This window comes from Cornus florida, unplaced genomic scaffold, assembly GCF_030987335.1.
Source record: "Cornus florida cultivar Cherokee Brave unplaced genomic scaffold, ASM3098733v1 CherokeeBrave_3.0.0_Hap2_Chr02, whole genome shotgun sequence".
Lineage (NCBI taxonomy): Eukaryota > Viridiplantae > Streptophyta > Magnoliopsida > Cornales > Cornaceae > Cornus > Cornus florida.
The window spans coordinates 10,853,372-10,866,486 of record NW_026775572.1 but is presented as its reverse complement, the minus strand read 5'-3'; the positions used below and the strand labels follow the sequence as shown (position 1 = coordinate 10,866,486).

At 36.5% G+C, this 13,115-nt stretch overlaps 2 protein-coding genes across 2 annotated transcripts; one reads left to right on the top strand and one right to left on the bottom strand.

The window, feature by feature from the left end:
• The first annotated feature begins 1,953 nt into the window (after positions 1-1,953).
• Positions 1,954-4,211, top strand: LOC132293561 (uncharacterized). Its single transcript, XM_059791100.1, has 3 exons — positions 1,954-2,212; positions 3,104-3,771; positions 3,972-4,211. Exons 1-3 carry the CDS (start codon positions 2,175-2,177, stop codon positions 4,043-4,045), a joined length of 780 nt encoding a protein of 259 aa, XP_059647083.1. The 5' UTR covers positions 1,954-2,174; the 3' UTR covers positions 4,046-4,211.
• A 974-nt stretch (positions 4,212-5,185) lies between these two features.
• On the bottom strand, positions 5,186-5,805 carry LOC132285340 (cyclin-dependent protein kinase inhibitor SMR4). Its single transcript, XM_059787528.1, has one exon. It carries the CDS (start codon positions 5,638-5,640, stop codon positions 5,422-5,424), a length of 219 nt encoding a protein of 72 aa, XP_059643511.1. The 5' UTR covers positions 5,641-5,805; the 3' UTR covers positions 5,186-5,421.
• Positions 5,806-13,115: the final 7,310 nt, after the last annotated feature.

Genomic DNA, 13,115 nt, shown 5'->3' with positions numbered 1-13,115 from the left:
CACGGTGGGTAGTGGGTAGAGGTGATGGTGGAGTATGGAGATATTGTTGGGCGTGGTGGTGGTGGGCAATGGGTGATGGAGATGGTGGTTGGAATGGCAAAGGTGTAATGGAATTAGTGACGAGATAGAGAGAGAAAGTGAACATATGTTTGAGAGAGAGTTTGTGGGTATCTTTGTCATTTCACATGTTGCTAAATTTTTTATTTTATAAATAAAGGGTATTTTAGTCATTTAATAAGGATTCCACCGAAATATAACACTGGTCACATTTGAGGGAGGTTTCTGTTATTTTTAAAACATTAGGGGTACTTTTTGTAATTAAGCATAACCTCGGGGAGGTAAATGATAGGGGTAATTACACTTACCTCCCCTGGGGTTAGGGGTAATTACAGGCGGTACCCCTTACATTTAAAAAATCACACTGTCCTTCCTTAAGGTTTGCTCCATCATAACACTTAGCCCCCTTCTGTGAAAGTCAACGCCGGTCAATGATGATTTCTGATGACATTAGCTATTTTTAATTCTGTAATACCACATTTGCCCTTACTATCTTTGCAAAGACATTTTAACCTTTACTTTTGTATTAAAATAACCCATATACCTAGAATAAAAAGACAAAAAAGCCATGATATCTTTATAAGCCCACACTAGCTCTTCTCTATATATACATATATATACTAGTCATATTTGCCCTTACCTAGAATAAAAAGACAAAAATGCTAGAGAGAGAGAGACAAGTCGAGAGTTCAGAGATAGAGGCTGAAACTTGCGAACGACGAACTGGAATTCTCCTTTTCCGCTTCTTTCCTTTCTCCTCTCTCCATCTCTGCAATTCTCACCAAAGAACGCAGCCCAAGTCGCCGAGTCATCCAAACTCGAATGCAGAGAACTCGTCAAGCTCGCCGAACGGCTTCACCAGATGCTCGGCTCTGCCGTCCAACTCACCGAGTCAACCCAGCCTCTCTACGAGCGACCTATCAGGCGAATCGTCGCTGACGTGACGAAGAACCTCGAGAGGGCCTTAACCTTAGCCCGACGAGGCTGCGTCCTCCTCCAGGTGTTCGCCATCACCACCGCCGCCGACTTCTGCAAGGCCTCAAACTTTCTCGAGTCCTCTATGGCCAACCTCAATTGGGTCTATTCCATCTTCAACTTCGAAGAAGGTGGAATTGAGCTCTTTCTCCCATCTGTAATCACACCACAACATCAAGCTAGCAGTTGCAGAGAGAGGGGGCAAGCCGAGAATTGAGAGACAGCGGCTGAAGCTTACGAATGATGAACACTAACTGGAACAGCGAACGATGGAAACTGAAAGATATGGGTTTTGATTTTTTAAACAATTTGAAATGATATGCCGATATGGGTTTTGATATGTCTAATAGGTTTTGAACTTTTGATTCTTGCCGACAGATAGATTAACTGAAATATATGGGTTTTGAACTTCTGATTCTTGTAGATTTTGTAGTTTGCAGTTGCAGAGAGAGAGGGCAAGTTCAGAGTTGAGAACAAGAATAGAGATGGAGGCGATTAGGGAGGCTGAAATGATTTGCCCTAAAATTATATATATATTTTTTACCTTGATTAGTTGATTTAAAAAAAAAAAATTTAATGTACTTTACTTTCTGAAAAAAAAAAAAATTAAATAAAAAAAAATAATTTAATGTGATATTAATAAAATATTAGGGATAATATGGTAATTTCAAAAAATATATATATTCTTTAAGTGATATTAATAAAATACTAGAGGGTATTTTAGTCATTTAACATGGTTAATGGCCGGAATAAAATGCTAATCAGTTTGAAAGGAGGTTAGTGTAATTTTTTAAACGTAAAGAGTACTATATGTAATTATGCCAAACCTCATAGGTAAGTGATACTATCCCTAAATTATATTATCCCTAGTAGCTTTGATCGTGTTGGTGACGCTCCTCGAATGCACTTGGTGTTAAAGTACAGAAGATTAAGTGATGGGAGACAGTGGAGAGAGGGATGGACAGATCGAGATTCTAGGATAACCTCGCGGAGCAATTATTTAGCTAAGTCGTCGGAGGAGTCTCTATTTTTCTGCCCCTGCGCATACTTTTCTCTTAAGGTTTAATGTTACTGGAGCTCACTCTGTCTAAACTCTTATCCATTTTTTATTTTCTTTTTATAATCCTTATTTTGCCATCGATATGGAGGAAGATCTCAACAACCCATCTGAGATTAACAGGTTTGATTTATGGGTTTCAATTTCTTTTGCTTCTGATTCAAAGCCCTAGTCTTTTAATTCGGTATTTAGTATATTCCTTGCTGTAATGAAGCTCTGAACCTGATATCAACATGGTTAAACTTGTAATTTTTAGTGGAAATTAGCACAAACATAATTCACTATAGAATCTTTTCGTGTCTTTGATTTTTTTCAGTTGAAGATATGGTATTTGCAAGAAATTGGTGGATCTCTATGTTCGATCCACTTCATGCCTTGGCTTCTTAAGTTTTTTTTTTTTTTTTTTAAATGAAGTCAGAAAGAACCCAACTTACTGTTTTATGTTGTTGATCATCATTGATTACATTTGTGATCAAACTCCTCTCACCCAAAAAAGTAAGAAGCCAAATTTAAAGATTAAATTAATAATCATTTTTTTACTTTTCTCTGTTGTTACTTGCTTGAAGGAAGATTTAGTAATTGGGTTTTTTATGCGATCTGTTGATTGTTTCAGTACTTACCAATATGATTATTTCATTGACTTTGTTATTGTTTTGTTGATTTCATCCTCTTTTTTGTTGAAGGAAGTTAATCAAACTTTTAAGCGAAAATTCATTTGTGCTCTTGAGTATGAATGTTATTTCAACTTCATTTTAGGAATAAAATTGAGTTACATTTTATTTATTTATTTTTTATTTTTGGGTAAATTGCATTTCTTTTTCTTTGTTTTACTTCTGCCACCTAACATGACAAGTTGCTGATCTGTTAAATGCGTTTCCTAAATTGGTCTCTAAATTGAATGTTATTCCTAACATGACAAGTTGCTGATCTGTTAAATGCGTTTCCTAAATTGGTCTCTAAATTGAATGTTATTGAGAAATGTGGCTTTTCTAATGGCCATAATTTACTCATCAGTGTTGATGTCAACAAAGTACTGCATTCTAGCATTGTTTACTGGAACAAGAAAAGAAAATTTCAAGATGAGCAATTAGGCTTACCTCTACCAAAGCATAAATGCTGGTATCGAAGCGTAAGTTCAGAATTTGATTCCCCATCTGATAAGAACCTAGAAGCAAAGAATTTTCGTATATGCATAAACAAGAGGAAAGATGATAGTGAAGCAATAGGTGAGGTGTCGGATCAAGAGTCAGCAGGAGATAGCAACAGCTTTGCTGCAGATGGTGACTCATCCATGTCTGTATCCGGTGAAGCTAAGATGGAGTTGGAGTATGCAAAGGCAAGTTCATCTGAACTGCGTTCCACTTCATCCGATAATTGGAGCACCAGCAGTTCGAAGAATATCCTCTATTCTTTGGACAGCAGATTAATGACAATCTCTTCTGACAGCGAGAAACCAACATCTGTTGACAGAGAGCTTGATTCTCCTCATCAGATTCTTGGACTACACATTCCTCTGAATTTTGATGACCACCTACTAGAACTTGAAAACCATATAGGTTACGGTTGTTCAGATCACGAAAATGAGCAATATACAGATAAGGCACTTGAAGATATGCTCTACTCCAATGGGGTGATTCCAAATAATTATGTTCTTTCCTCTGGAAGATGGAATGTTAACCAAGGTAATGTAGTTTCAATATGGAAAAACAATTGGACAAAAATGGAGGATTATAAATGACATGGTGCTTGTGATTTGAAACTGCTTGACCATCTCATCTTCTTCCTGTCTCATTTTTTTCTAGTATATTCATATATCTAAGCATAAAACTAGTTTTTTTTTTTTTTTTAATTACTAATTTGTATTGTGTCATTTTGAATGCAGAGACTCAACCAGGCAAGAAGAAACTAACCATTGATAAAGAATTTGAGGAATACTTTTCCATGCTTATGCTATAGTAGAGTTTACTAAAAGAAGAAGAGTGAAAATGTTATTGTTTATGAAATATTTCTGTTAAATGAGTCTCTTCTCTTGTGATTACAATTGGAATGTAACATAGCTTGTTATTTTCAGTCAAATGTGATATTACTCTGATCGGCCTTGGCCTTTCTCTTTCCTTTTTCATCCAGCTTGCATTTGGTTTTACTTTATTTTTAATATTTATTTCCTAGAAAGTACAGTTTTTTTATAAAATATATATATATGAGTAAGAGATTGATAGTGAGAATACCACTTTGGTTGAATTACACTGCTTGAACTCCAGGTTACATATCAGTTCTGCTTATGAAGGGATGTTTTACCCTGAAACTGTGTGCACATTTTGATTTCAGTTGGTCGACTGATAAGAATTTCAATCATTTTTATATATTTTCTTTTCTTTTCAACACACCTGTAAGTATTACTTAGTACAACGTTCGTAGAAGTTTGTACTACCAAGCTTGAAAGCACATTCCAATTTTAGAGAGGCCATTATTGTTAATAATGTCAAATGTAGTAAACTCCACTTACCTTTCCCTAGGATATGTAGAGACTCCCGCTTGGTTTCAGAATTTCACTTGCCTTGTCACTAACGGCCATCTAACTTGGTAATGATTGTGTATTATTTTATCATTTTGGTTATGGAATGTTTGTTAGCATTTCAGGTATTAAAAGGTAAAATTGACCTTCTATTCATTTTCCGTCGCTGACATTAGTAAATTTTGTTTGTTTTCGGTGCCCACGACATGGGAAATCTCTTACATAAATCACAATCTCAAGAGATAGTAAATGATATTATGAAATCAAGATAGTTTACGTGGAATATGGACAAACCTTACTAGGTAAGTTAAATTTACTTTATCAAATATTAAGTAAATATTATGTCCCTCCCTTTGTATCATGAACCAATGCTGAATTCTCCATGATGTACAAAGACCTAAAATCAGTAAACAGTGCAATAATTTGTTGGTCGACAGTTTTATGGAAATTCAGCTGTTATCATATAATAGTGTTTTATGATTTTCTCAAAAAAAATTTATATTTATTAACTTCTTAAAAACTAATTAAACAAATCTAAAGTTTATAGTCGGCCTCAAACACAAATAAAAATAAAAAACAAGTAAAATAGCGGTGACGGTACACGAACCCCAAATTGATACGTAACAAGAAGATCTTGATTTTTGATCTTCATTTAACAAAAAGAATGAACAAATCATACATATATATGAACCACGATCTAGAAAAGAAAAGGAACTTGGGCTTACATCCTAATATATATATACTGTAAATATCGTCTCTAATTCTACCAATAAAAGAATATAACAACACGTACGCACAGGCAGAGAGGGAGAGCTAATTAAGCACAAGCTTCTGGTCTTGGTCCCATGGCAAACAGAGTCTCAAGATCCGGTGGCTGAAAGTACCCCTTCTTTGGTGGTTCCGGTTTCATCCGGCGTTCGGATTTCTTCTTCCTCGGAGGCGGTGGACACACGGACGCCGCCGGAATTCGACATTCCTCATGCTTCGGCGTCAAACATTCCTCTTCCGTCATCTCAAATCCACCAACAATCTCCATTCCTATATACGCGTCCAGTCGTCTATGAGTATACGCTACTAATTTACTATATGTATATATATCGAGGTGTGTAATTGGAAATTCTGAAGAATTGGGGAAAAGGGAGGGTTTATATGAGGGTTTGAAATTTGAAATCGGTGGCAGAATAATGTGGTGTGTTTGGGAAAAGTGATAGGGCTGATTAAAAAACGAACGTGTAGTGGGCAGAGAAGTATGGGTTGTACGTGGCCCACCTTCGACCGCGTTTTTATCATTTTTCAATTAAGGCGGCGCCTGCTTCCGTCGGCGACTGCGCGGGAAACTGTTTGGGGAGTGGGCTTCATTTGAATATGGGCCACTCCTCCTCTTTACTTGGACTTCCTAAGACTTAAAAAGAGTCATCATACAATGAAAATGGTCAGATTAGAACAAAAGAGCAACTGGAGGTAGGTCATGTGAATTCAGAGTTCAGACCCCCATTTGATACCCTTTATTTCTCTCTCATTTTTTCTATTTTTTACTTAAATTTGTTAAATTCATCTCAACTTTTTTTAAAAAATATCTATTATTGAAGTCCGGTTATACTTTCAAAATAAAAGATTGAGGGTCAAGTCCCAAAGTGCACGTAAATATGTGAGTTTCTCCTGTCAAGGAAAAAAATATATTGAAGTTTTTAATAGAAATAATTTTGCCTTTTATTAAGCTTAATTTCAATTGATTCCAAATGCAAAAAAATAAAAAAATAAAAAAAAAATTGTTTTCTTTAATTTTTTAATTTTTTAATTTTATCTCTTCAAATCTCAATCTCAAAAGTTTAATGAGGTTTTAAACATTAGTATATGCCATGTTAACAACTGAATGTTACAAAAGTTTAAAGTTGTTAAAAGAAGGTGCAAATATATTCATTTATGTATGCTCTACCGCCCACCATGTTAACAATCAATTATAAAATTTTAAGTTGATAGAGATTGTGTAATCATTCTGATTTATATGTTCAAACAGCACACATGATAAATGACAAACTAGATGTATCATTTAAGATACAGTATTTACATAAATCAAATTTCATAGCCGCTATTGGTCCTCTGAGGTGAATCATACTATATGGAAGAACCAATGAACTCTTTTATTAGCATCTATATTTTAGTTCCACTCACCAAAAAAAATTGTATATTTTAGTTACACTAATTGCTATGAAATGTATATTCTAATTCCACTAACTATTGCTATGAAATTTTGTCACAAGCGTTCAATTGACGAATTTTATATATGGGGTGAGAGGAGGTTTATCTGGTACATGATATTCTATATTTCTTGAAACATAATGTATTAGTCATAACTTTTTTTCAAAGATTCGATACCGTTACACGTTTTTACGAACTGATTAATTCGGTTAGTTTATACCGATATTCGTTCCAATCCATTACACTGCGACCACAACTGCGAACCATTGTCTTACATTAAATATAAATGAGATTCAAGAAAAATAATAAATTAATTAAATGGGGAGTATAGGTATGCAAATCTACCTATCAATTTAAATTTTTGGGTCGTATGGCAAGGCGTCAGGCTCGTTACGGATGGTATCAAAGTAAACTCAGCCCTTATTCTGACGTCAAGGTCTATGTTGTTACTAATATATCTTATACAAACTATAGAGTAGTCCGAGTGCAATGAGAATCCTACGAATTTGGGTGGAACAAATTTTTAAAAAAATCTTGTTTCACATTAAATTAGAATAGAGAGAATCTTCAACTTGGAAGGATGACTATACAGTTGCAAAAAAATTAAAATACCAACTACTTTTGTGAAACTTGGGTGCTATTTGATTACATAATTTAATGTTTAATTATGCTTAGATTAAGCTCAATCAAGTTTGTTTGATAATGGAATTTAAATATCACTAAAATCAGTATCATTTAAAATGGAATAAAATTTTAAGGGATAAAGATATCAATTTATCACTGTGAATACTGAAAACTCAAAAAAATATTTATTTATTAATTACCACTTAAAAACTTCAATACTTAAAATTCGACTCTTAAAATTTTCACTACTTAATTTTCAATTTTATCAAATGTTGATGCGGAAATCCTTACGACTCGGAACGACGGCGTTTACCTGCAAAACAAAGGGACGTCACCTCGAATGGCACCGGTGGGGTGCCAGCCGAGGACCCTCCGACGATCAAGTTAGTACTTGTACTCGTATCACACAATAATTATGTATATTCTGTTTATGGGTTTTTTCTCGTACCTTCTTTAACAGCTTGGTGCCCTATTTATGGCTTTCGATTGGAATCAGATTGATCCCGCGGGAGATCGGCTTGTGCGAGATCAGAGGAGATCGATTGTTGCCAGATTTGTCGGGATAAGATTTACTCCTTTGACTTTCTCAAATTGTGCCAAGGTTATCCTCACCCTGTTGAACTACGTCGTCATTCATTATCCTGGATAAGAAATGTCATCATTCTTATCCGAGGAAAATCTTTATCTCTGATAATGAAATATGTCGAAGAGATCTGGCGGCTGGTCAATGTAGGTTATTTTTCCCTATCAGTTGCTCCCCATTCCCAAGCTTGCTCGTCTAGCTTTAGGAATGTCAAATTTTTTTTTTTGGCCCGGGGAACAGTACCCACGGGTACTATTCCCGTGATACTGTACGTGAACAGTAACCTCTTTTTTTTTTTTCCCCCCCCTTACCCTGGGAACAGTACCCACGGGTACTGTTCGTATGAACAGTACAAGAATTTTTTTTTTTTTTTTTTTTTTTTTTTTTTTTTTTTTTTGTACTCTTCCCTTGGGTAATGGTCCTCGGGGTATTATTTTTGGTACCCTTGGGTATTCTGCCCCTAGGTACTATTTTTAGTACCCTTGGGTATTCTGCCCCCAGGTACTATTTTTGGTACCCTTGGGTAATCTTCCCTTGGGTATTAGTTTTAGTACCCTTGTGTACTTTGCACCTGGGTACTATTTTTGGTACCGTTGGGTACTCTGCCCCTGGGTACTATTTTTAGTACCCTTGGGTAATTTTCCCCTTGGGTGCTCTGCCCCTGGGTACTATTTTTAGTACCCCTGGGTAATCTTCCCTTGGTAAGGGAATAAATTGTACGAGCTTCACTCACCTCGTCACTCTTTTAATAAGGGAATTAAATTTTACGAGTTTTACTCAACCCGTCCCTTTAGTAAGGGAAGTAGGTTTTACGAGTTTCACTCAGCCCGTCCCTTTAGTAAAGGAAGTAGGTTTTACGAGCTTCACTCAGCCCGTCCTTTTAGTATGGGAAGTAGGTTTTACGAGCTTCACTCAGTCCGTCCCTTTAGTAAAGGAAGTAGGTTTTACGAGCTTCACTCAGTCCGTCCCTTTAGTAAGGGAAGTAGGTTTTACGAGTTTCACTCAGTCCGTCCCTTTAGTAAGGGAATCATGTTTTACGAGCTTCACTCAACTCGTCCCTTTAGTAAGAGAATTAGGTTTTACGAGTTTCATTCAGCTCGTCCCTTTAGTAAGGGAATCATGTTTTACGAGTTTCACTCAGCTCGTTCCTTTAGTAAGGGAATTAGGTTTTTTTGTTATTTCTTTGGTAAGGAGTTTGTAATATGTTCAAGCTTCACTCAGCATACCCTATTGATAAGGGAAATAATAATACAGGACACTTGTTATCATCCCTTGTAATACGGGGATATTGATTACGGGATTCTTTCGGCCCGGGTCCTTATAACACATGACACTCATTATCATCCCTTGTAATACGGGGATATTGCAACTTTAATAAATAGTTATTTTTTACGAGTCTTACCCAACTCACCCCTTTAATAAGGCGATATTTTGCCTAAGCTTTATATGCTTGCCTTGCTTTGTGACTATGGTGGTAGTGACCCGTCAAATTTGAAGTTCATGTGACTAAGCTTGGTTCCAGGTTGAAAAGACCATCATTGGTGCTTGATGGTTAAAAACCTCATAGGACCACCTTGGACATGGTGGACTCATTGATTGTAGAAACTTTACTGGACTTAGAGTCCTTCCTAGTGTGTAGAGACTTTTTCAGAGGATTGGGCACTGTCTTGGAAGACTAATTTCCCTGCCGGGTCGCTGAAGGAGAGAAGCTAAAAACCCGACTAGCTCGATGTACCAAGGTTGGTACGTCGATCTTCTAAACCTTGTCATCATATATAGATCGACGATTGATATCATGTGATCCACTATTCTGCCCCCAATGGTGGGATCTTGGGTGATAACCCATTCTATAGACGTTTATACGGCGAACAGGGTGCCTGATGCTGCAATAATTTACAGTTGTCTAAAAAATATTAGATTGTGTTAGAAATGATTATTGAAAATTAACCTGCCATGGATTATCAATCCAAAATTCTGCATAATCTGAAGTCGATAGACGATTACTGCAAAGGAAGAGAGGTGACAACTGTCGTCTGGTAAGTGGAGGCTTTACTAGTAGGTAGAAACCCCCTTGTTGGTAGTGATCTTCTTGATGGGCGGAGACCAACTCACTTATGTAGGCGCAGAATAACCAAGCCTTAGTCTTCAATGATCAGGCCTTGGTAGTTGGCTGCTGCCAGATATGAGATAGAGTTTGGTCTTAGACGACCAAACCTTAGTAGTGAGGGGACTAAGCATCGCTAGATGGAAAACACCACATTGGACTGCCTGGGCCGATGTGCCAAATTTTGATTATTATTAGCGTACACTGAGTGGCATCACGCAACCCACCGTTTTGCCCCCAATATGATGAATTGGTAATCATGATGTAGAGACCCGTCATTATATAAGAACATGGAAACCCGTTGTCAACTGATGACTTTGGGATGGTTTCCATGATTGAAAACTTTCATCTCGCCGTCCAAGCCAAGTCGCGTTAGGATTATTATTTCTTCAGAGAACTAATCGTTCTGACAGACGGCGCCAGCTGTTGATGCGGAAATCCTCACAACTCGGAACGACGGTGTTTACCTGCAAAACAAAGGGACGTCACCTCGAATGGCACCAGTGGGGTGCCGGCCGAGGACCCTCCGACGATCAAGTTAGTACTTGTAATCGTATCACATAATAATTATGTATATTATGTTTATGGGTTTTTTCTCATACCTTCTTTAACGGCTTGGTGCCCTATTTATGGCTTTCGATTGGAATCAGATTGATCCCGCGGGAGATCGGCTTGTGCAAGATCAGAGGAGATCGATTGTTGCCAGATTTGTCGGGATAAGATTTACTCCTTTGACTTCTTCAAATTGTGCTAAGGTTATCCTCACCCTGTTGAACTACGTCGTCATTCATTATCCTGGATAAGACATGTCATCATTCTTATCCGAGGAAAAAAAATTTCTCTGATAATGAAATATGTCGAAGAGATCTAACGGCTGGTCAATGTAGGTTATTTTTTTCTATCATCAAACAACACTAGTTCTTACCACTTAAAAACTTCAATACTTAAAATTCAGCTTTCACGACTTAATTTTCATTGTTATCAAATAACACTAATTCTTACTTTATTTATTGCAAGAAAATAATTATCCCCATTGTCATTGGATTTGATATGGAACAAAACCCATTGAAACCCTGCCTACTTGAAACCCATTTTTTATTGGAAGTTGTTTGGACTTAAGACGTTGGGTTCAATTTGAAGTGGCCCAAACTTGCATAACACAAAAGTAAAAGGATTTGGGTTCCATTGACCTTGACCTATCTTTTTGTATATACCCGACTTTATCCATTGCATCTTTTTTCATATAAAACCAAGAAAAACATTTGGAATAGTGTCATGGGGCTGCTGCTTTCTTTCTTTTTTTCTTTTCTTTTTTATTATTTTTTATTTAGCATCTCAATTCCACATTAAATTTTTAAAAATAAAAAATGTGTTAATGAAGTACTTCCAATAATACGATTGTGAATACTACTAAAAAGTATGTTTCATTGAGAATGAGAACATTTAAATTTCAAACGATTACAAATGAAAATTTCAATTTATGATCATCATAAAATTTTGAGTATTTAAATTTCAATTCTATCAAAAAATAAGTTTTCGGTATTTATACAAGAAAAATGTAATTAAAGAAATTGTTACTTGTGATCTCATGAACTAAAATTGTAAGAGAATTTGTAGTTCAATCGCTTTTAATAATGTACCTAATGAATTCCGGAAAGAATCCCTATTCAGAGAGAAAATTCAATTTAAAAACTTATTAAACATGTAATCATTTGGATTAACATGATTTATAATTTACTCATCTAACCTCCGTTAATGTAGGATTTGAATTGCGTTTGTGAATGATGGGAAGAGCCGTTAATATATTGAGAATGAGGACAGGTCAAAGGAGGATACGTCCCACTCTTCCCTTGCAGCATGGCCTGCCAATTTTGTTGGGCTCTAAGATGGGATTAGTTAAAACAATCCGCGGATCTACTAGGGGGCTCTGGACAGGACGGGAACAGCTCGAACACCGCCATCCTCCACACGTGATTTCCCAACACATGTGGGCCACTACATTCACACGTGTCACCCATCAGTAATACCAACTTGGTCCCACCTCAAAAAGGGTTGACTTTTGACGAATACCTCCACAAAGGTCCAGTTTCAGTCACAAGGACTCAACATGCTCTCTCTCTCTCTCTCTCTCTCTCCCCCCACCTCGCTTGCTGACAAGGGTGCAGCTAACCTACGCCCACTCTGCCAGTCAACCGGCCATTTGTTTGTCCTTCACACCTTGCCCTAGTTTTCTGGGGACTCCACAAGTCAACCCCATATAACAACAAATCACAAATCTCACCTTCTCTAGGATCATCTCATTTTCAGAGCTTGTCATCACACCACTCAGCAACCAACTTGAGCTTTCTTAGCTAGCTAGTGAAAAAATATATATACATATTTTATGTAAATTTCACCAGTACCACAGCTCAATTATTGGGAGGGTTGGTTGAATAGCACGCTTTGGCCGGTGAGAGGCAAGTTCTAGTATGAGCTACGTATACTCACAAATTCACAATTCTCATATTGCTTGGATATGAAAGAGTAAAGTACTATATGTAAGTTCAACACCTTTTAATGACATAATGCGTTTTAAATGTGTGAACCTAACTTAATTTCGGAATTAAACGTGTTTAACAGATAGGTGACCTACCGAAAAGTCTCTGTTTGGGATAGCCATGCATACACACATGTATATGAAATTTATAATCCATTTACTCCATTAATCCATTTTACCAGTTCGATCATATAAGTAATTAAATTGATTAGCTAGCTCATAAAACTCTTTGTTGCTCCTGTTTAGCCAGTAATGCAATTCAAAAAAAAAAAAAAAAAAAAAAAAACAGAACAATAAAACTAAGAATAAGGAAGCTTAGGAAAGTAAGGGTATATCTTTATTCCTCAATTAGTGGTTGACTTTTGATCAATCAAACAGGGGTCATGGTTCAGGTTGCTAGCGCTGGTCCACCTTAATTCATCCATCCCATCATGTAACAAAACAAATAAACAGAGGTGGAAATAA

Bases quoted from the DNA above. Each gene is read 5' to 3' on its own strand.
- LOC132293561 (XM_059791100.1), top strand. From the start codon at position 2,175: ATGGAGGAAGATCTCAACAACCCATCTGAGATTAACAG. The intron at 2,213-3,103 runs GTTTGATTTATG...TTTACTCATCAG, and splicing joins AACCCATCTGAGATTAACAG to TGTTGATGTCAACAAAGTAC. The intron at 3,772-3,971 runs GTAATGTAGTTT...TTTTGAATGCAG, and splicing joins AAGATGGAATGTTAACCAAG to AGACTCAACCAGGCAAGAAG.
- LOC132285340 (XM_059787528.1), bottom strand. From the start codon at position 5,640: ATGGAGATTGTTGGTGGATTTGAGATGACGGAAGAGGAATGTTTGACG.